Here is a 22,519-nt window from a genome sequence, read left to right as displayed (position 1 = left end):
GGTTCTAAATGTGTTCAAGATTATTTCAGCAAAGTTCCAGCTCGAATGAAAGAGTTTTAATTTTGGAACGATTTTCGTCCAAGTGGCCCTTTAAGTAACAGAATTTAAAACTAGCGGATTGGACCATGTGTTGGGTGTACGCAAAAAATCTCTTATGACAACGATAAAATACGATACTTTTTGTTTGATTGTTTGTTTGTTTATTTGCTTATTTTTTGTTTGCTTATCATTGTTTGTTTATTCGTTTGCTTGTTTGTCTGTTTGCTTGTGTTTATTTGTCTGCTTGTTTGCTTGTTTGTTTGGCTTGTTGGTTTAGTTTAGCCTTTTTCTTTATTTTGCTTTTCCACTCAACCGCGCTCGTTTCTCATCAGGTACAAATGACGTCAGCTCAAATGGTCCAGTCACAGCCACAGATGGCACCAGGCCAAGTAACACAAGCGCAAATGACCGCGCAGGGTCTTGCCCAAGGACAGCCTACATTCCTGCCCGAAAACATGAGTTTGATGGAGTTATTACAGTAGTGAAGTAGGAATGAAACGTAGGTAGTACAATTGTAGGAAAATGTATGTTATTTCGCAACAGCGTTTGTGTCTTTGCGCAGGGATCCCTGTGGTTACCATACCTACCATCCTTCCTCTGAAAAAAGCACAGGCAGCCCAATCTCTTGTTCTATGGTGTTGTAGTATTTGAATGTTAACGGTAATATTTCGTAGCATATAAAGTTAGTACTTTTAAGATGAATAACGACTTTTCTTCATAGCTTTTTGTATCTTTTATCTTTTATCTATATATATAACAGATATAATTTTATTTTACAGGTAATAGTTATCTTACTGTAAAGCGCATCGAGGCTCTCAGGATGCGCTATATAAATACTATTTCATTATTTTTATTATTATTATTTTGATAAAAATGCACCAAACTGGCTTCAAAATCAGCAAAACATCACAGATACAACGAGCTTTACTACAAGCTATGCTACGAAATATTACCGTTAACATTCAATTACTACAACGCAACAGAACAAGAGATTAGGCTGCCTGAGAAAAAAGCTGTTTTAAGAAACTGGTCTTGGTGTATGCAAGTAATTTATGCAGCTAGTGAAGTACTTGTGTATGCATTTAGCCCCAGCTTTAATATGATGCAGCAATAATGATGAAAAAGTAGTCATGGCAGATATGATATAGGATACAAGTATGATATTTGGTTGGGAGGACCACGTGTTTTCCCATAAATATAGTTTATGTATCAACATGACAACCACTTTTAACCCCTGTAAATGTGATAGCAAACGTTTAAACTGCCTTAACATAGGTGCCACGGCATTGACCCTTGGGAATGGTTACAAACTACCGAAATAGTTACAGGATCATCCAACATGGCCACCGCTTTTACCCCTGCAAATGTGATTTCAACCGCTTAAACTACTACAAGCGACCGTTAGAATAGATGCCACTGCATTAACCCTTGGGAATGGTTACAAACTACCGATATAGTTACAGGATCATCCAACATGGTCATCCATTACGGCCACCACTTTTACCCCTGTAAATGTGATAGCAATCGCTTAAACTACTTCAAGCGACCGTTACTTAGAATATATGCCACGGCATTAATCCTTTGGAATGGTGACAAACTACCGATAGTGAACATCATCCATGTTGGACTGATCAAAGTGTTGTAGGCTAGTATATATCTAATTTACAAAACCAGTAATCGCAGCCTGCCACTTTTTTTATTCTTACAACAATAATTTAAAAACACGTTTAAAACATTGGATATAAAAAATATCTAGGCATAGTATCGTCCAGTATATTTAGCGAAGGCGACTTTAGTCTCTTATGACATATAAAACTTTAACCATAATGAATAAATATAAATCTTTTACAATAGCGGATATGTAGGCGATATGAAATAAGTCATTTCAATATCCAAGAATATCTAATGATATTAATTATAAAATAAATGTTAAAAATCTTGCATTCTGATTGGTTGGGAGCGCGTGCTTTATGAGAGAGCACGCACGTACGCACACATTTTTAATGAGGATACCATCATCACAATCAGGGGTTTACAGAAGGTTCCTAAAATGACGACGACGATGATGTTGGTGATGATGATGTTGATGATGATGTTGGTGATGATGATGATGACGATGATGTTGGTGATGTCGATGACCACATAATCTACTACCAGACTCCCTTGCACACTTTTAATAACACTTCTCATAAGGGAAAACAAATTTAAATACGAAAGAAAATTCAGGAAGCATTATGGTAGAAGGAGTATAATGACGTCAATATGCAAACGTCCTATTTGGTAAGTGTATAGTATTTATACTTTATTTAGATGTAAAGTAATATCGTAAAAATTCCAACTACCTCGAGGACAAAATTTAATAAAATTTAATAGATAAAACTAAAAGCTTGAAGAAAACTTTTAAACTTTTTTAAACCTTTCGTAACTACTTTTTACTTATAGTACCTTAAAATCCCAGTTAAAAGTCTTGGGCTTATTCTCATTCGTAAGGGGTCTTGTATTCGAGGAGCGAGAGATTTGAGGATCAAAAGAGGCATATGTTAGGTTTTTCTGGGGATCTGGGGCTCGATTCCTGGTCTCTTATTAGGTCTTTCTCGTGATTGGAGGGTTTTTCTTACCTCTGGGATCTGGGGTTCGATTCCTGGTCTTTTGTTAGGTCTTTCTCGTGATTGGAGGGTTTTTCTTACCTCTGGGATCTGGGGTTCGATTCCTGGTGTCTTCTTAGGTCTTTCTCGTGATTGGAGGGTTTTTCTTACCTCTGGGATCTGGGGCTCGATTCCTGGTGTCTTCTTAGGCTTTCTCGTGATTGGAGGGTTTTTCTTACCTCTGGGATCTGGGGTTCGATTCCTGGTCTTTTGTTAGGTCTTTCTCGTGATTGGAGGGTTTTTCTTACCTCTGGGATCTGGGGTTCGATTCCTGGTCTTTTGTTAGGTCTTTCTCGTGATTGGAGGGTTTTTCTTACCTCTGGGATCTGGGGTTCGATTCCTGGTGTCTTCTTAGGTCTTTCTCGTGATTGGAGGTTTTCTTCCGGTTTTTTACCTCTCCAAACAAAACTTAAAATCCAATTCAATCTACGAGTAAGTAGCCGGACGCAAGGAGATGCATTCGAGCAAGACACGGCACAGACTTGGCCACTCGCAGTGCACGAGTACACTACTCATGCATTCGAACAAGACACGCACATACTTGACCAATCACAGTGCACATGCAGTCATGCAAAATGTGCTGTTTACACTTTTTTATCATAACCAGTTTGTATTACACGCGCATTCATTGGCCAGTGCGCGTTCTATTTATCTCCATACTTGTATAAGTTTATCATCATTATCTTTATCATCATCATCACTATCATCATCATCATCATCACCATCATCATTATCATGTTCATCTTTACACAACGATCGTTTAAAGGGAGGTAGGACCTTGTGACCTAGTGAAGGCGTCCATTCTTTTCATAATGATAACTTGGAGTCGCGTCAGTCTACTTGCGTTTCTTGTGAGAACCACACTTAATACTCTTCCATTCATTCAAAATTATCGTTAAGGCCGAAACCGCTTCTAAAAAGCACTATTAATATATTTTTTCCTCTTTTGGTAAGTTTTTAATAAGGTAAATATTCGAGGATGATATTCCAGAGCATTCATAACTTTATTTTTATTTTTATTTTGCTTTTATTTGTTTGTTTTTTATTATTTTATTTTATTTTATTTTATTTTATTTTATTTTATTTTATTTTATTTTATTTTATTTTATTTTATTTTATTTTATTTTATTTTATTTTATTTTATTTTATTTCATTTTATTTTATTTTTTTGTTTTTTTTGTTTTGTTTTGTTTTTTGTTTTTTTTGTTTGTTTGTTTGTTGTTTTTTTCCCATATATGTTGTCGTTATATCGTTGATAAAATGGTGTATTTGATTTTAACTTTTCAACATGCCCGTAAGCAGTCCAGAACTCCCGCTCTAAAACCAATATTAGTTTATATATTAATTAGTTTTAATTCTGGCCTCCTCCTACGATCTGAGAGTCAGTTGTCTACCTTCTAAGTGGTTTCGCTCTCGCTGTTAAGGGACTCCTGCGGTCCGCACACCGACTTGCTACTTAAGGGCACTTGAAATTCGCAGTGATAGGAAAGTTTGAAAAATAAGATACAACTGACTTTAGCTCAATAAACAAACTATCTTTCGATCAATTGATTGTTAACAACAAGACAACGGAAAAAGGCTCGTTTGAATTTACACTTTTAGCACTTATTTCTCTTACATTTATTAAAAAATTTCAAACTTTAGTGGTTTTGTTTTAAATAAGTTATCGTTAAAGCCACCAGTTTGCAGATTATCTCCTTTACCTTTTAACCTCATTAAAGAAGTGGTTAAAGGACTGAAGAGGCTAGTGCCTAAGTCACTTGGTAAGATATCTAAATTTATATTTCTTTTCTTTTCTTTCATCTCATCTCATCTCATCTCATCTCATCTCATCTCATCTCATCTCATCTCATCTCATCTCATATATTTTGTTTTACTGTTTTATTTTATTTTATTTTATTTTATTTTATTTTATTTTATTTTATTTTATTTTATTTTATTTTATTTTATTTTATTTTATTTTATTTTATTTTATTTTATTTTATTTTATTTTATTTTATTTTATTTTATTTTATTTTATTTTATTTTATTTTATTTTATTTTATTTTATTTTATTTTATTTTATTTTATTTTATTTTATTTTATTTTATGCTCCGCGAAAGAACCGCACTTTATTGTCTAATTAATGTCGAGCGATTTAACATTAAAAAATGCTACTCACACTTGATCAAGTTTTTTTTTAAAAAAAACAACTTAAAAGCGTAAAGCTGGAAGAATAAAAACATTCACCAATTCACGAATCAATTAAGAAAAGCATCTGTGTTTTCTCTAGTTAAAAATGAACGAAGATTGACTGCTTTTGAATATAAAGAAAAGCTCACGACAGTGAAATAAAAATGATTTTCTAGCATTAATATTGTCTGTATATCTCATGTAGGACGCAAGCTTTGGCAGTGCGCACCTTCATGCACGATGAGCGCTACCTATGGTCGCCTGTTTAGTTGAAGAGCTACGAACTTATGTAAGTAGAGTTGCTTGTTTGCTCTTTAAAGTGATCGAATTTTTTCTTGAATAATTGGTTATTAGAATAATATTATTTATTTTGTAATAATTTTTAGGCCTTCATAAAGACTGATAAACTGTCGTCAAAACGAATAGTAATATTAGTAATAGCAATAGGAATATATAGGAATATATATATATATATATATATATATATTTTTTTTTTTTTTTTTTAGTTTATTTACATTATTAGCGTCTATATATCTGTTACAAATATTTAAGACTTAATGCTAATAACTATTAATACATTACAATCACACAAATATAAATTTACAATACATTTACAATATTTCATAAGTTATATCAAATTATTAGAAAAAGAAGAAAATGTAATATGTGCAGATGAGGAATACTTAGGCACATCTTAATATAACGGTGGTTCTATTCTTTACATTAACTAGATATTCATTGAAATACTGTTATTTCTTTTGCTGAAACAATCATATATATATTTTGCTACTATTTTTTGTATTGATTTCTTTGGATTTATAATAAAAGCAAATTTTTCTTCGTTTTTTAACCAATTTTCTATTCGTAATTGTGTTATATTTTCAATCTTATCAACAAGATATTTTCTTTCATTATAGTAATTTGGGCATGTTAGTAGGAAGTGTAATTCACTCTCTACTTCAATTTGGCATATCTGACACACTCTTTCTTCTGGTTTGGTATATGGTCTTGTATATCTACCTATTTCAATTTGTAAACAATGATCACTTATTCTTAGTTTGGTCAGACTTATTCTGTGTTTAATATTAGTTACCTCTCTTAAGTATTCCTCTCGCTTATAATCTATTTTAAATGTTCTATATGTTCTTAATTTATTTTTCTGTGAATCTTTTCTTCCCGAATCGTTATGTATGTCTGCAAGCCAAATTTGAAATTCTTGATCTTCAATTCTTTGTCTAATGCTTTTCATCAGCTTAGTTAATTGGTAGTCAGTCATTCTTTCACTTGTATTTTGCTGCCATAAATAGCTTAGACCTAACTTATCAAGGGCTAATTTTATTTTCTCTGTCCATCTCGAATTGTTCGAACTCTGTAAGAAACTATCAGCTATTGTCTGATCTGAGAGTTTTGATTTATCAGTATCAGCACGATTCATGTATTTTATCCAAAATTTGATTGCCCTTAATTTTGCGTAAACTCTTATTGGGAAGAGCCCTAATTCTGCTCGGCATGCGTTATTAGACGCTTTTTTACTTACTCCTAAAAGCATTTTACCAAATTTTATTTGCACTTTTTCTAGTGGATCTATATTTAAATTTTTCTTTGTTTCCACACCCCAGACCTCGCTACCATATAACAAGATTGGCTTGATTAAGCTATTGAAAAGTCGTATTGTGAGATCTATATCTGTTCTGAAGTGATCGCCCATATCCTTACGGAGCTTAAACAAGGCTTTGAGAGCTATTTTCTTAAGTTCTTCTTGAGCGATGGAAAACGTACCTATAGAGGAGAATAACAAACCAAGATATTTATATGTTTTCACGTTTTCAAGTCTTTTGCTATTGAAGTAGAATTTATACTTATTCATCCGTTTGCCATTATTATTGAAGACGATAATTTTTGTTTTATCAAGATTTACAGCTGTTTGCGAAATATTACAGAAGTGTTTCAATTTCTTTAATTGGTGTTGAAGCCCTTTTTGCGTTGTTGATAGCAGAACTAGATCGTCTGCATAAAGAAGACATTTAACTAATGAGTTATTAACTTCAGTAAGATCTGACTCTTCGTCGTCAAATACTTCTGGTAGATCATGCAAAAATATGTTAAATAAGGTAGGGGATAACATACAACCTTGTTTTACCCCAGTGTAGCATTTAAAGGTATGCGTTATTTTATCTTCTACTTTCACAGCTGATTCATCATTTGTATACATAGAAACAAGGACCGAGAAGAAACTTCCTTTTACCCCAACTTTACTTATTTTTTCGAATAGAATTTTTCTTGAAATGGAGTCAAATGCTTTTTTGAAATCTACGAAGCACGAGAACAGTAATCTACTTCCTTTTTTTCTGGTTTTGACATATTTATCGATCATTGATTTGAGGACTAATATGTTATCAACTGTACTGTGGTTTTTTCTAAAACCTGCCTGCTCAGTTGTAAGAATATTATTAGTTTCAAGGTAATCTACCAATCTTTTATTAAGTATCTGCGTAAAAAGTTTTCCAAGAGATGATAAGAGGGTTATCCCTCTATAATTTTCTGCCAAACCTGCGTCACCTTTTTTATATATTGGTATAATGAGACCATACCTCCATTCCTTCGGAAAGACGCCTGAGTGAAGAACTGCGTTAAACAGTTTTTCTAGTGGTTTAAGTAACTGTTCTTTTCCGGCTTTCAATAATTCATTTAATATATTATCTCTACCTGGGGACTTATTATTCTTTAAAGAAGAAATAGCATTGGCTATTTCATCTTGACTTATGTTAGAATTGAGATCAGTGTTATCCTCTTCGTCTATATTTTCAGATACTGAATCAGTAAGCAAATCATTTTTATTTGAATTTTGTTCCTTGAACATATTGTAAAATTGATCAATCTTTACCTCTTTTCGTTTCGATTGAAGTTTTGCACCTTTTAAATTAAAAGCTGTTTTTAATTGCTTCCATACTTTTTTGGGGTCCTTAAAGTCTAATTCTTTAATTTTCGCTTCGTAATATGCACGCTTTTTATTTCTGCATATTTTTCTAAAATTCTTTTTCCTTGTTCTTAAATTTCTTCGTAAGTTTTGGTTGTTTGGATCGTTACAAATGGATCTACCGATTCGTAATAAAGATTTCTTTTCAGTTTGACATTCTTTGTCAAACCAAGGGTTTACCTTCCTTGATTCTTCAATAGTTTTGGAATATCGAAAACCTGCTTTAATACTTAGTTCCTGAATAACATTGGTAAATTTTTTCACACGTGAATTTATATTTGTTTCATCTATGATATCCTCTGAGAAAATATTCTCCAGCTTTGCAGCATAGTCTTGTTTAAGTAATTGAGGAATTTTTGATGTTGCTTGATCATTTGAGGTTAATTTCTGGTGTGTACCTGAAATACAATCTATGTTATGTGCTTCAGGTTGGGTATCTCTGGGTCGCCTAATATTTATGTTATATGATAGTTGGCAGTGGTCTGAAAGGTGTGGTTTAAGATCATGTACTTTAAAATAACGAATGCCTTGTAATAAATTTTGACTGGCAATGACATAATCAACGAGGCTACTGCCATTGTATTGATAACAGGTTCGCTTTCCTCTGCTATCTCCAGTTGTTCGACCATTTAGTATTCTAAAGTTATTTTCGGTACAGAATTCTATCAAAGATGTACCTCTAGAATCCGTGACACTGTTATCTGAAGATTGTCTCACGTTTGAAATGTCAGATACATAATCCTCGGGTAAAGACTCACAGAAAATTTGACTATCTTCATCATCTATAATAAATTCTTGTAAATTGCCAGTTCTGGCATTAAAATCGCCTTGAATTATTATATCTCCTTTGCTGGATAGCCTAACAACATCATTTTCTAAATCCGATAAGTAATCTTCTCCTTTTGAATTTTCATAAGATGTTGGACTAAAATAGATTGTACCTATGTAGATGTTGTTGAAGTATTTTTTATCTAATTTACACCAAATAACATTGTCGTTATTTGTGTTAATTAGTGTAACACCTTTAGTAATTTCAGATCTCACATATAGTGATATGCCTCCATGCTTTTTGTATTTAGACTTAGGTCTACATTTTGTGTAACATTTAAATGAGGCCATTTCTAGATCACTTTCAGGATCTGAGTGAGTTTCTGCTATCCCATATATATCATATTTGTCAATGTCATTTTTGACTTCTTGTAATTTTAATTTATTGCCAAATTCTCTACTTTTGTACCCGTGAATATTCCAAAAACCCAACCGTAATGGGATGGTCATATGTATAACAGAAACTGTTGTATTTGACTATCTTTAGTTGCTATATATATTATATAATTATATAACGGTAATGTCTAGTCCGCTATATATATGTATGTATATAGTGGGAGAAAATATATCACTCAAAGAATCTAAATAAAATATATTAATTAAATGTACTTATCCAGTTTGCTAAGGGCTGCAATGCCTTCCAGAGTCCTTCATGAGTTGATCTGTTACCATATTCAGAGAAAGTTGACTTGGGCCAATGTTGGCCATACTGGCTCCTTGTATTGCGGTAGTATGATGGTCCTTTGAAGCGCTGGTAGTTTTCGTTTCTTATTTGTCTTCTTGGCACTTTTCTGTCGTCTTTTATTCTTCTATTTAAGTTCAAATATTTCTTTAAATTTGCGGCTAATTTTCTCATCCCTTTTTCTGAGTTTAGATGTAGATTATCATAGTAAACTTCTTGGTCTATCGATCCATCCTTTAATGTAGCAATATGGTCATTGTTCATATATTGTACAGCATGATTTCCTTCGCTTTGGCAAAGCCTTTGTGTTGCGCTGTTCACTGTGTCGATTATATCATTCTTTGTATTGTTGTATCTGTGGAAGATGATCCCCGAGAGGATTATCTTAGCGTTAGGCCACCTTGATTTACATTTCTGTACAATTTCTTCAATGTTTTTATTTATTTCGTCCAGCGATTTTTTGAAGATGTCATTTGTGCCGGTGTGCACCACTATTTGATTATATTGTCGTTCACTTTCAAAATTGGCAATAAAATTTATCATCTCCGCAGTGCCTCCTCGAACATATTCTTTTTTGATGTGATTTTTTACTGAAAGTTTTTTTTCAATTATTCCTTTCATCATAGAATCCGACATAATAAGGATATTTGACTCATCATCTGCTTCTGACTGTTGCTTGTTATTTCCTGTAGGAGTACAGGTATTCTCTCTCTCTTGTTGGTTGTAGTCATTTTCTGGTGGATGGTTTTGTAAAGGATCAAATCTGTTTTGAGTGGATATTGTTGAGACATTGATCACTGAGTCTTGAGAGTCCGACTCGCTTTCATCATCTTCAGACTCCGATGAATCTGATTCTTTATTCTCTTCTAACCCCTTTATTTTTGTTTCCAGAATCTTTACCTGAGTCTCAAGAGTGTTGATTCTTTTGCCTTGCTCTTTTACTATTTTTTCAAACTTCCTTTCAAGACTTTCGGTCACTTCTGCGAGTTTATCATCCATCACAACTTTCAGGCTTGTGATCTCACCCATTATTTTGTCAAAGAAAGAACGGGAATCTTTCTTAAGATCGTCTTGATCTGCAATAACATCAGCTAAAGTAACATCTAATCTGTCATTAATTGTGATTTGTGCCTCCCTGAAAGATATCAACTCCTCGTAGTCGGTGTCAGTCGCTTGGTTGTTCTCATCATCATGGCTGCCATGTTCGACAACCACTCGATCATCTTTGCATTCTCCTGTAGTTGTCTCTTAATCATCATTTCCTTCTTTCTCTTGTTCCGTCGATTGCAGTAGCTTCTTACTAATAAATACATGTCCACAAGAACATGTTTTGCAAGCAATCCCGAGATTTTGGCCACAGTCAGGGCACTTCTTTAAAACCATAGCTTCTCTTTGAAAGTAAACCGTAATATCTTTAAATTCCTTTTGACTTTCGAAAATATATCTTACCGAATTTTCAATAGCGCATTTAGTATATAAAATGAAAAAGCAAAGATCCTTAGCATATGGATAAGACCTGACTCTAAGCAGAAATCTTACATTTCATCATAGCACAAGCAAACGCTATAGTCCATGCTTTTTGCCCAAAAATATATATATAAGAAATAAAAAACGCGCGCGCGTGCGGTGTGCAGCACGCGGGGATTGGCAGAACACGTGAGAAGTGTTAGGAGAAATATATTGTATATATATATATATATATATATATATATATGCGATAAGTCCTTAATTTGTTCTTGTGCTGGGGTTTCTTTTTTGAATCATTGTGTACATTACCCAACCTAGTCTGGAATTCTACATCTCTTATTCTTTGTTTCAACAAGCTTTCAGTTGACTTACGATTAATGTCAGGATCACGTTGTCTTTCCCATACTTCTCCTAAGCCTCATGAAAGCCCCGTTTACACTAGCGATTTTTGCAGCGGTTTTTGCTGCGATTTTTTTCCGATTTTGTCCATTATGAATAATGGTAAAGAATTTACTTGTAAAGTTTTTTTCGGGATACCAAGATTTCCTAGACGAATGTCTCTTTTGAAGGTTGAGACAAAAGATCCCATATTTCCGAAAATTGCCACAAAAATCGCATCAAAAATCGCCGCAAAAATCGCCAGTGTAAACGGAGCTTAAAGAGAAAAGGGGGCTTTTAACCTCTTGCTCAAAAAGGCCTTATCTGATCGTTATTCTTAATTTCTTCGAACGATTTACGAGACAGTTTATTCTCTCGTGGGCAGATGAGCTTTAACCAGAATCGTCAAAGCTTCGAAATTTAGCACTTGCTCTTAGATGGAATCAGCCAAGTTCGCTTCTACAGGCAACTTGCTTTTCTATTGACTCCTAAAAGCGTCTTACAAAACTTAACATAGGCCGATTCAATGGGGTCATTATTTAGCGCCTCGTTTATGTCTATGCCTCAGACTTCGCTACCGTAAAGCAGGATTGGGCCGACTAGACAACCAAACAATTTTATAGTTATTTTAGGGTCTCTGATAAATTCATTTCCCATCTCTTTCCTTTGATTTGAAGCCAGCTCTTAACGCGCTTTTCTTCATCTCTTGTTTTGCTAGATTGAAATTTCCACGTGACTCGCATTTTTTTATAGAGACCAAGATGTTTGTATTTACGTTTTCCAGCTTAACATCGATGAAATGGAATATACAGTTTATTCATGGTTTTGCCATTGTTATTAAAAATGAGCGAACTTTTGATTCTGTTATATTTACACTTACAATACTGAAGTTTGTTCAGCCCTTTTGCGGATTTTGAGATAATCATAAGATCATCAACAGCTAAGCGGTTTTGCTCGTCTTTAAGAGATAATAGGTGTAAAAATCAGCGATTTGGTATCATTTAGGCCCCGTCCACACTATGCCGGATAAATTTGAATCCGAATTTTCACACCGAAACCGAAAAAAAAGCTTTCCGTCCACACTAATACGGCTAGCAGGCGTTTTCAAATTGTTCCACTCTGGAGACCGTATTCGAAAAAAATCGTTTTCGGTGAAGAATTGTTCTGGATTCGCCGTGACTAGTGTGGATGGTAAGCCTGACCGAATGAATAAAAATTCGGATTCAAATTTATCCGGCATAGTGTGGACGGGGCCTTAGGGTGTTAAGATTGAAATTTCGAATTTCAACATTTCTTGGTATCCGTTTGAGCTTGATAAGTAGTTTCTTTTCCCTTTTTTTCACGGCGAAGGTAACTAAATGTGACGACGTTTCGACGTTGCACAACGTCATTATCAAGTCAAAAATGAACTAGAAAAGTAAAATATATATAGAATAAATAACAATAGATATAAAATAGATATATAATAATGCATAATCAGACAAAAAATTGGGAAAAGTAAATATCGATAGCTAGATGAATAAAACATTTTAACTCGGAAAAAATAATATTAAAATCTCAATGATGTTTTTAAACTAAAAGCTTCAACTTCATCAATTTGGAAAACCTGAAAAGTTTTGAAAGTTATTATTTATTATTAATAAGTGACTTCTTATTTAAACATTTTATGATAAAATTGAACGATAAAAACATGTTAATGTGACGACGTTTCGACGTTGCACAACGTTATTATCAAGTCAAAAACGAACTAGAAAAGTAATATATATATAGAAATAATAACAATAGATATAAAATAGACATATAATAACATAATCAGTTTGGCACGTATGGAATCTGATTGTACATTCAAACTATGTTTGAGTTGTTTGATCAGCAACATCTTATTAATGAAGTCAAATCCGTCTTTGCACTTTTTCCAGACTTTGAATTGGCTGTCTCTCAAGGGACCATGCTCTCGGGCGTGTCTTCCAATATTTATTATTACCATCATTATTATTATTATTATTTATTTTATTTATTTATTTATTTATTTATTTATTTATTTATTTATTTATTTATTTATTTATTTATTTATTTATTTATTTATTTATTTATTTATTTATTTATTTATTTATTTATTTATTTATTTATTTATTTATTTATTTATTTATTTATTTATTTATTTATTTATTTATTTATTTATTTATTTATTTATTTATTTATTTATTTATTTATTTATTTATTTATTTATTTATTCCCCGGTGGTCCTAACACACACAATGGTAAATTGCATATTATTACGATAATATTATGAAATGCGGGTATGCAAGAAAAATATATGGGTTATAAATTAATTAAACAAAGCTTTTGTAACCTTGTTAGTGAAAGTGAGCCATGTGAAGTGAATAATTAATTTAAAAGTTGTATGCCAAAATTCATTAACAAAAAAAAAGTTTTTTAGTCGAGAATTTTTTAAGCATATTCATTTGTGAGATTTCGAAATTTCAACGGCCTTTAGGAAGTACTGGCGTCATTCAAACAGAAACTCTGTAAAAACACGATTTTTTCTTTCATCCATGGTTATCCATGCACATTTCCACATTTCCATATGCACAGATGCATTTTCAAAGCTTCTCTTTTGAGTGCCATTCACACTGCTACTACACGACAATGTTTCCTTTTCATTTAAACAGTTTCACCACTAAAGTGCCCTGCACTACAGACTCTTGTATCTGACAATATTGTTTTCTGACACGCAACGATGCTGTTCAGCAGCTGTACCTTTTAAAGCTAAGAGAAGAGAAGAGAAGAGAAGAGAAGAGAAGAGAAGAGAACAGAACAGAACAGAACAGAACAGAACAGAACAGAACAGAACAGAACAGAACAGAACAGAACAGAACAGAACAGAACAGAACAGAACAGAACAGAACAGAACAGAACAGAACAGAAGAGAAGAGAAGAGAACAGAACAGAACAGAACAGAACAGAACAGAACAGAACAGAACAGAACAGAAGAGAACAGAAGAACAGAAGAACAGAAGAGAACAGAAGAGAACAGAAGAGAACAGAAGAGAACAGAAGAGAACAGAAGAGAACAGAAGAGAACAGAAGAGAACAGAAGAGAACAGAAGAGAACAGAAGAGAACAGAACAGAACAGAAGAGAACAGAACAGAACAGAAGAGAACAGAAGAGAACAGAGGAGAAGAAATTCACTAACAGCTTATCCCAAGGTGCTTTTCTTTTTGTCACCTTCGGTGCTTTTCATTGGCGATAAAAAGGCCGATTCCTTTCGGCTTAAGAAAACGCTATTTTGAAATTTGATTTCCTTTTATGTGACGTATTTAAATGAGCAGCACTTACAAAATGACCATTCAAAATTAAAATGGTTAAATATTTTTATGCCCATCTCATAAATATCTTAACTATAGTATTCGCAGTCTTGGTTCTTCAAAAGGCGCGTTTATTCACCCTTTTGTATGGACAATCGGTTGATATAAAACTTGTTTAGCGTTTTATTCATATGAGGTAGTGCTGTAGCGACCAACTCGAAGTTCGTGTTCTTTCATCGCTTTGTGCACTTTGAATCCGCACAAAATTGCTTTGGTTTCGTTGAATGAACTCACGAAATACGTTTTGCCGATATTTCTATGGAAAAAGGTCTTTAGTTCAACGTCGGAAAATAAATTAATTGTATACAGGAAAAGTCCTGACCAGCGTCAAGGGATTGAATTATAAAATTGAAGTTTGCGGTCCACTTTAGCATCCTCCAACTTAATTTCGACAAAATGAACTTGTCATTGAAATAGAATAGGACATAAGAAAACCCGCTCAATGAAAAGAAAAAAGATAAATTCAAACTGAATTCACACGCCTTTATCTTCAGGCGCTAGCTTGTAAAGGCTTGTAGTTTTTGTATACTTAAGGAAACGTAAACGTCCGCCCATCATATTTTTCATCCCACGTATCATTTTAATGCCAGGCTAGTTGGAAATCACTCGAGAATTTAGTCGATCTCTTGAGAAACAAGAAATGTGAAGCGGCACTTGAAGTAATCCTTGACCTCAAGAGAGGTACCTGTTCATCTAAACATCACCAGTATTCTTTTACTGGGAGCATACTGAGAAAGTCTTTGAATCAGTCACGCTGGAAGAGGAATAAAATTACATGCATCTACTATTTATGTGTGATTTACCTAGCTCTAGCTCGATAACATTACAGCATTCCTTTCAAATTCCAAACGGATCAAAATGGAACATCCTCGGGAACCCAGGGGTAAAATTCTGTCGCTCGTTTCTCGAGCGAAACGAAAGTGGAAAAAGACTTAGTATTAGTTGGATTCAGGCTGCAAGTGGAATATTTTTTTCTAGCTAGCTCTATCTCGATAAATATAATTACTACACTGTCCCCTTGGCCAGATATTCCAAACTGAAGGAACAAAAAGATAGAATAAAACACGAGAGAAGATCATAATAATTGTCACAGTTCGCAAATGAGTTAGCGTTTCCTGACATGGGGGGCTGTTCTAAGTGATCAACGCCTGAAAACTCGATGCCTTTTTCAAGCCTTTTGTGCCGAAATCAAAATAAGTCAAAGAAGACCGCGGAGTAATGACTATAAAGTTCCTAAACATTCGACTTTTGAACCGGATACCTGACGAAATGTTTATAGCTTGAAGAAGGTGGTAATGGTGGGAATTGATGATGATGATTATCAAGTCACAATGTTGGCGATTGCGACGACTATATCAAACACAATATTTGCCCTTGTTGACATAACGTATCTGTATACTACCCGCGCCACAGTTCTTTTATGACATCGAATATTTCGAGTAAATAAGTCTTTTTGTCGTGCAGTAATAAAATGTTATGTCAGTGTTGATTTTATAAACGTCTTGAAGTTCATTCTATATTCTTGCTTTTTCAGCAGCAGGCTTTGTAGCGGTAGGTAGAAATATCCCAATAAATGTATAACAAATACTTCTAAATTTTATCAATAAACAACTTCTGGATTAATAAGAGTCAGGACATGGCTAAAGCCTGATTTTCACTAGCAACGCAAGCATAAGTATAAGCACAAGCGCCAGCATAAGACTCAAATCAAACTCTAAAAGAAATCCGGTCCAAGCCGAGGATGAAAAACGTTGATCCCTGTGCTTGTGCTTGCGTTTCTCAGTGTTCAGTCGCCGATCAATCAAACCCTGAAACAACCTCTGGATTTATCAAGGTATATCTGTTTATTCATTCATTTTATTCAGTATTTACCTCAGAGTAAAGTTTATTAGTATTACGTGTTGAAAGAAGTCATTTCTTGATCAAATAGTCATAATAATATTAATAGAACAATAGTAATCAAATATGTTACTATAGTGACAACACTTATTTTATTAAGTCTGTTTATAAAAGACTTGAAGTAAAAGCTAGGTAAACCTATCAGTTTTTAAGTGTCCATTAAGAAAATGATTATGAACGAATTATAGGCACTTCATACGATATAAATGATATGTCTGTTTTGTGAAGTATTTCAAGAGCGAGAGATAGTAGTTAAGGATAATTAGCTTTTATTGTCCTAGAAATTCGCTTCCGAAGCCGTGCGACAACTTTGATGTTTACCTATAAAAAATTAGATTCTAAGTGCGACCTACATAAAAATTTGGTTGATGGTTGATCTATGTCCTATGCTTTTTAGGGGCAATTGTTTTATAACTTATCAGAGCGTAGATCCATCCTATTTAAAGGAGCGTGTATCGTTCCGTGACCCCAATGAAAATTAGTTTCTTCAAAAGAGGCGGAGTCGACATAATACGAACATTAAGTTGCTGTCATCACGCTTTACAAAGGGCAAATTTGCTATTTCCATACAGGCCTGGCAAGTAGACGCCTTGGAGTACCAGTGAGAAGCTGAAAAGGCACGATCAAATAGAGTAATTAAGCCTGAGAATCAGTATGATATTGTTTACTCTCCTTAATACAACTTTTGGAAAAGAAGACAAGAAATTTTGAGGTTTTAAGGATTGAAAAAAAATTAGGGGGTAAAAGTGGCCAGAAACACCGACCTTCTCTTGATTAGGCTACAATTTGAGCAACCAAAATGGTATATGAACGTAGGTAAGTAGATAATTGAGTGAGCTCTTCTATTGGTATTCTACAGATCCATGCAGCGTCTACAAATAAAGGCCGTAGTGCCCCCTGAGATCAGGTGTCAATGTGGATAATGCACCACATGCTAGTATCCAAGAGCTTCGATCACCATGACATTTCCCGTTAAAAAAAACAGCAAAAGAACAAAGACTCCAAGTACCGATCATTTCTTAGTATTATTTCCAAAGTAAAGTATCCCTATTTTCAAGGTCATGGATAAGCAAACGTGTTTGCTGTGGCTCAGGTGGATAAGCATCATAGCGCGGGTGTCTAGGGATAAATGGCTTTCGATGCCATGAGCCATATGTGTGATATATTAGCTAGCCTGAGTTATTGAGTGATCGCATGGACAGCCTGTTGCCAAAACATATAGCAGAATAACCAATAGATAGAGTTTAGTGGTATCAAGCTGAGATTCGAGAGAACAGCCCAGATGCATCCCATTCAGCGACAAACCCCGGCGATTCGTTTGATCGTTGTAAGCGGGCAGGTCTGTGAATAGAAGCGCGGTTATAAAGCGAGTTGAACGTCGAAGATAGTCACTTGACGCTCGCAACGACCCCGAGAACTAGAGATTTAAAGAACATCAAGCATGGACAATATATCCATGTACAGCCAGGGAGGAACGATGTCACATCAGGGTATCGAACGAGCGCTAGCTATTGATCCTAGTAAGGAACCGTCGTTCACCTTAAGTCCTTTTCCCGAAGCAAATCAAAGCATGCTTGCGAGAGGTCTTCATCTACCTCATCGCCTCCCGGAAACTATTTACAACTCGAAGTCAATGTTAGGCAGCGAAGGGCCACCGTACTCATTCCAGTCGCATGCGAGTCCAATTCGAACGTCTTGCTCATCTTCAAACCACGAATACCCTCTTGTCTCGCCGTCAGGGATTCCACTTGGGCATAGCATGTACGACTCAATCTCTAACGGTGGTTCTCGCTATCCACAATGTCCAACCAATTTCAATCCAATCGCCTTGCATCAGCCCAAACCAGAGATGAAAACTCATGGACGAAGCTGGATGTATCCTCAAATGGCAGTGCCACCAGATCTCGAATCACAACAAAGACCTTATGGCCCTTTTCGCACTACCAACGAAATTGGATTCCCTAGAGTGGATCTTTACTCACAATCCTCATTCGTCTACGACAATCACCGTCAACTAACTCATCACCAGAACATGTATTCATCATTTGTAAGTCCTAAGATTATGAACTGTGAATGGATCGACCCACAAAACTATGGCAAAGGCAAGATATGTGGCAAGCAGTTCAGCATCATGCACGACATTGTCCGACATATAAACGACGAACATATTAGCCAGAACGATTCGCCATTACATGTCTGTCACTGGCGAAATTGCACGCGGAATGGTCATCCTTTCAAGGCCAAGTACAAACTTGTCAACCACATACGAGTCCACACAGGAGAAAAGCCATTCCCTTGCCCCTTTCCCGGTTGTGGAAAACTATTTGCTCGCTCGGAAAACTTGAAAATACACAAACGAACTCACACGGGAGAGAAACCGTTTATTTGTGAACACCCTGGATGTGATCGGCGCTTCGCAAACTCAAGCGATCGTAAAAAGCATTCGCACGTCCATACATCTGACAAGCCTTATTACTGCAAATATCAAGGGTGTAATAAAAGCTATACTCATCCTTCGTCACTACGTAAGCACATGAAACTACACGGCTTATCACCATCACCTCCTCTCCTAACAGAGACAGGGACGAACAACTCAAATCATGACTCCCAAAATCCTTCCTCTCCTCCGTCTAATATTCAACTTGGAGCAAACTCCTCCAACAGTACTCAGAATTCTACAGGAACAAATGAAACTAGAGAGAGAAGCCCTATCTGGTTCTCTTGCAACTGAATTAAAGACTTAAATTACCATTAATTCAAGAATTGTGATGCGGAATGTAGAAATAGGTTAAAGTTTGGAACACTCGCTTTAAGCCTAGAGTACTTGACGTTCGTTCTTCACGAATGTCGTTCTACATTTTTGAGAGTATTGTTATGTACATCTAAAAAGCTCGTTAGGGTTTATTGACATTGATGATAAGCAGTTCTACAAAAAAAAAACTACTACAGTTCTAAAAGTAGTCTTGCCGAGAACTGACTTTGAAGCTCCCATACCAAGAACTCACACTGCTTACAACCAGCTAGAGACATGTAACCAACACATCATCGAATTCTTAATCACAACAGCCACACGGCAGTCAAAATGGTCAGTAAGATACTACCTCAACCTAAAGGATTTCCTAAATTATCTAAGGTGTTTATTTGACACCTAGATAATAAGATTTCCCTTGCAAAGTATTTGTAAATATTGATACACCTATATGGTAACTAATTTTATGACACAGAGTTTACTTTGTTTTGCTTGACTTGTTTGAAATCGTATTTTAGAATGCCATGCGTAAAGAAAATTGATTTGATTGAGAACCCCTGAAGAGAACTGTCTCCTCGGAGAGGGTCTCTTTAGAAAGTACAAGTATTTCTTTAACAGCTTCGACGGAAATATCTCGGGGACATTAGTAAAATTTGATAAGTGGTCCACATTCTTGTGGACGCAATTGGCATTGCCTAGACTCTGGGTTTAAAAAAAATCTGATTGTCAATTGTCCAAGCATTTGAATGCGTTTAACTGAAATTCGTTTCGTTTCTTGGTGTTTATAAAAATCGGTTTCATTTCATGGTCTGCTTTACGTAGCAAACTGATATTAAATTAGATAGATAAATCTAGTGCGATAAAAGAATTAATATAGTTTTATCTGAAGTCATTAAAAACTGAGATAACGCGGAACTACTCGACGTTCATATGTTCAAATCATTGGCTCTTCACTAATTCAAATAAAATTTATTAATATAAAACTTTTACTGATGTGTATTTATTGTCATCTATCCATGCTTGTCGTCGATATATTTTGACAGAAAAGTCATCTTCGTCACTTGTCTATTCATGTCTGTCGTTCTCCATCTGATAGTACGAGACTAAACTATTACCGTGCGAGTTCCTAATTAAGACCCAAGCTTCTTAATTATTTAGTAGAGTTAGTTCGACCAATGTAGCTTGGGTGTGGTATTTGATGTTTAATAAATGGGCTTTATTCATATAATTTTTTTGTCTTTTTTGGTCAGGCTAGGCAAAGCTTAGCTCCATACACTTAGCAGACGCAATCTTAAAAATAATGGACAATCTTTCTGTTTTTGCACATGATTATTGACACCTAGCTTTCCTGATACGACGAGATTTGGCAAATATACTAAATGATATTGTACAGCACTCAAGTCTGAGCAGTTTCTTAATTTGTAATATCATTTTCAAGCTAGTCTTTGGCTTATATGTTGGCAATAAAGATCGGAATGCGTCTATCGCGCAGCATCGATCGTCACAAGTTTTCGTTCGATCGAAAACATTTTGATTCCATCCACTATATTATATGTATCAACCACCTACAACAAAAACACTTTAGTTACATAGGCAATTAAGCTAGATATATATCATTTGCTTTTAACGGACTAAATGGTGCTTTGAAGTAAATTCTGCGCAAAATCCAACCTCATACATAATCCAAGTTTTTCAGTGAACTAAGATTTCTGCACTCAAATCTTGTTCAGTTACTTTGAAATCCTGTTTACTTTTGAAGGCGTGAAGGGATAAGTTGCATGTTGCTCACTCAAAATTGTCAGGCATTATGAAAATAAATATTTGGGAATAACTTGTAGCGAGTTTAAGTTTAAAGAATACAGGAAATGAAAATAGCAGCAAGCATCAGATTTATTTTGCCAGAGAAATGCGGCTCAACTGAGCTCAACAGGTTTTCAGAACTAAATGGCGGCGTTGAACATGATCGGGGCGGTCCTCACAATCAACTGAAACACTCGCATTTCTAAACAAATAAAATCAATCCACTTGGTAAAGTACTAAAAAACAATATATCCTTTCAAATGTATTAAGGACAGACCAGGCGTGGAGACTGAGCAAATTGTCGTGCCAAGACCGGTCGAAGCCTGAAGAACCAAGCGAGCAGTTTGTCTTCGGCTTTTGAAGCACAGGCATTCAACGAGGCCAAAACTCCGACCTGAAACAGTGTAACAAAAATATTGACGACCCATACTTTTGAATAAAATTTTCAACTTAACTACTATCCAGCAACTGACAATGTCGTAAACATTTTCTTATTTCGATATGCTTGAGAATTTTTTGTGGAAATCAGTTCGAGAAACGGTTTCTTTTGGAGAATACCTTCGCCCTCGCAATTGCTGAACTTGGTGAAATTTCGTTTGACAACTGGGACAAAGATATTCGAGTGTAGATTTAACTAGAGGTTAAACTCAAAAACCCATCCGTGCAAAAAAGTACATTTGCGTGCCTCATAATCTCGAAAACTAACTAGAGAGTTGAATCGTGACACTCTATTGAACGTCCTTTGAATCCAAGAAATATTTCCATAGTATTTGACCAACAGACCGCAAATTTAATCTGAAGATCAAAAAAATCCTTACTATTGATTTTTTTAAATGTTTTTATTTGTATTTCTGGAGGAGTTGGAAAACCTCTAACCATGAGACTTTTGGACTTTTCGTTGGAGAGCAGGCGTTGAAGATGTTGTAGTTCTTTTTGTAAATCTTCGTCGTCCATAAAATTCGTATTTTGAAGGGAAAAAAACACAGGCCAACTTTAAAAATAAACATCCTAATTCAGTTCCTATTTAAGAAATTTATTAATGGATTAATCCCTTGGATTTTTTCCTTTTCTTTTCTTTTCTTTTATCTTTTTTTCTTTTCTTTCTTTTTTATATATTATATTCTATTTTTGTCAGTTTGTGTCATGATTCTGAACTTCAAAGCACAATGATGGACAAAATCAGCGCAGCACAAGTACCGAGTTGCGTGGCACGCCAATATTCAAGCAGATAAAGAACCGTCCTGTCCTCTTTGTCTAAACACTGCCCAGCATTATAAGGTCAGATAATGAACTCTTATAGTAGTTGTTAATGTTAGTCTTCTTGTTATTGTTGTTCGTATGTGTACATCCTTATTGCCATTGTTACCTACGTTGGTCTACTTTATACCAACCGCCCATATTAAAACACTACACGTCGCGCGCTGATTTGGCGGGACGTCCCACTAGTACTGCCAATAGTTCGCCCTAACCGGCTCTAAAGGTCAGAACTTCAATTACCATCAACCATTTCCAAA

The 22,519-nt window shown here is 34.9% G+C and overlaps 3 protein-coding genes and 1 long non-coding RNA gene across 5 annotated transcripts in view; 2 read left to right on the top strand and 2 right to left on the bottom strand.

Annotated features, from left to right (window-relative positions):
* The window catches only part of LOC116306600 (mediator of RNA polymerase II transcription subunit 25), a 28,942-nt gene extending 26,518 nt beyond the window's left edge, over positions 1 to 2,424 (top strand). For both annotated transcript variants that reach the window (XM_089026562.1, XM_089026563.1), the window contains one exon: positions 372 to 2,424. In XM_089026562.1, coding sequence (XP_088882688.1) covers positions 372 to 521 — 150 coding nt within the window. In that variant the 3' untranslated portion in view covers positions 522 to 2,424. The remainder of the gene's footprint in view (positions 1 to 371) is intronic.
* Positions 2,425 to 5,583: 3,159 nt separating this feature from the next.
* On the bottom strand, positions 5,584 to 9,111 carry LOC148912812 (uncharacterized). Its single transcript, XM_089026305.1, has one exon. It carries the CDS (start codon positions 9,109 to 9,111, stop codon positions 5,584 to 5,586), a length of 3,528 nt encoding a protein of 1,175 aa, XP_088882431.1.
* Positions 9,112 to 17,398: 8,287 nt separating this feature from the next.
* Positions 17,399 to 20,194, top strand: LOC116301569 (transcription activator GLI2.S-like). Its single transcript, XM_031710647.2, has one exon. The coding sequence runs from the start codon at positions 17,898 to 17,900 to the stop codon at positions 19,185 to 19,187; it is 1,290 nt and encodes a 429-aa protein (XP_031566507.1). The 5' UTR covers positions 17,399 to 17,897; the 3' UTR covers positions 19,188 to 20,194.
* A 321-nt stretch (positions 20,195 to 20,515) lies between these two features.
* LOC116301571 (uncharacterized) lies at positions 20,516 to 21,797 on the bottom strand. The gene is made up of 2 exons (XR_004197755.2): positions 21,564 to 21,797; positions 20,516 to 21,399 (listed from the first exon to the last, which is right to left on the bottom strand). It is a non-coding gene; the product is annotated as an uncharacterized LOC116301571 (long non-coding RNA).
* Positions 21,798 to 22,519: the final 722 nt, after the last annotated feature.

Source organism: Actinia tenebrosa, unplaced genomic scaffold, assembly GCF_029948245.1.
Source record: "Actinia tenebrosa isolate PJP-AT-01 unplaced genomic scaffold, QUT_ActTen_1.0 PGA_scaffold10__47_contigs__length_13832649, whole genome shotgun sequence".
In the NCBI taxonomy this organism is placed as follows: Eukaryota; Metazoa; Cnidaria; class Anthozoa; order Actiniaria; family Actiniidae; genus Actinia; species Actinia tenebrosa.
The sequence above is the reverse complement of the archived record's forward strand: the minus strand, read 5'-3'. Positions and strand labels throughout refer to the sequence as shown.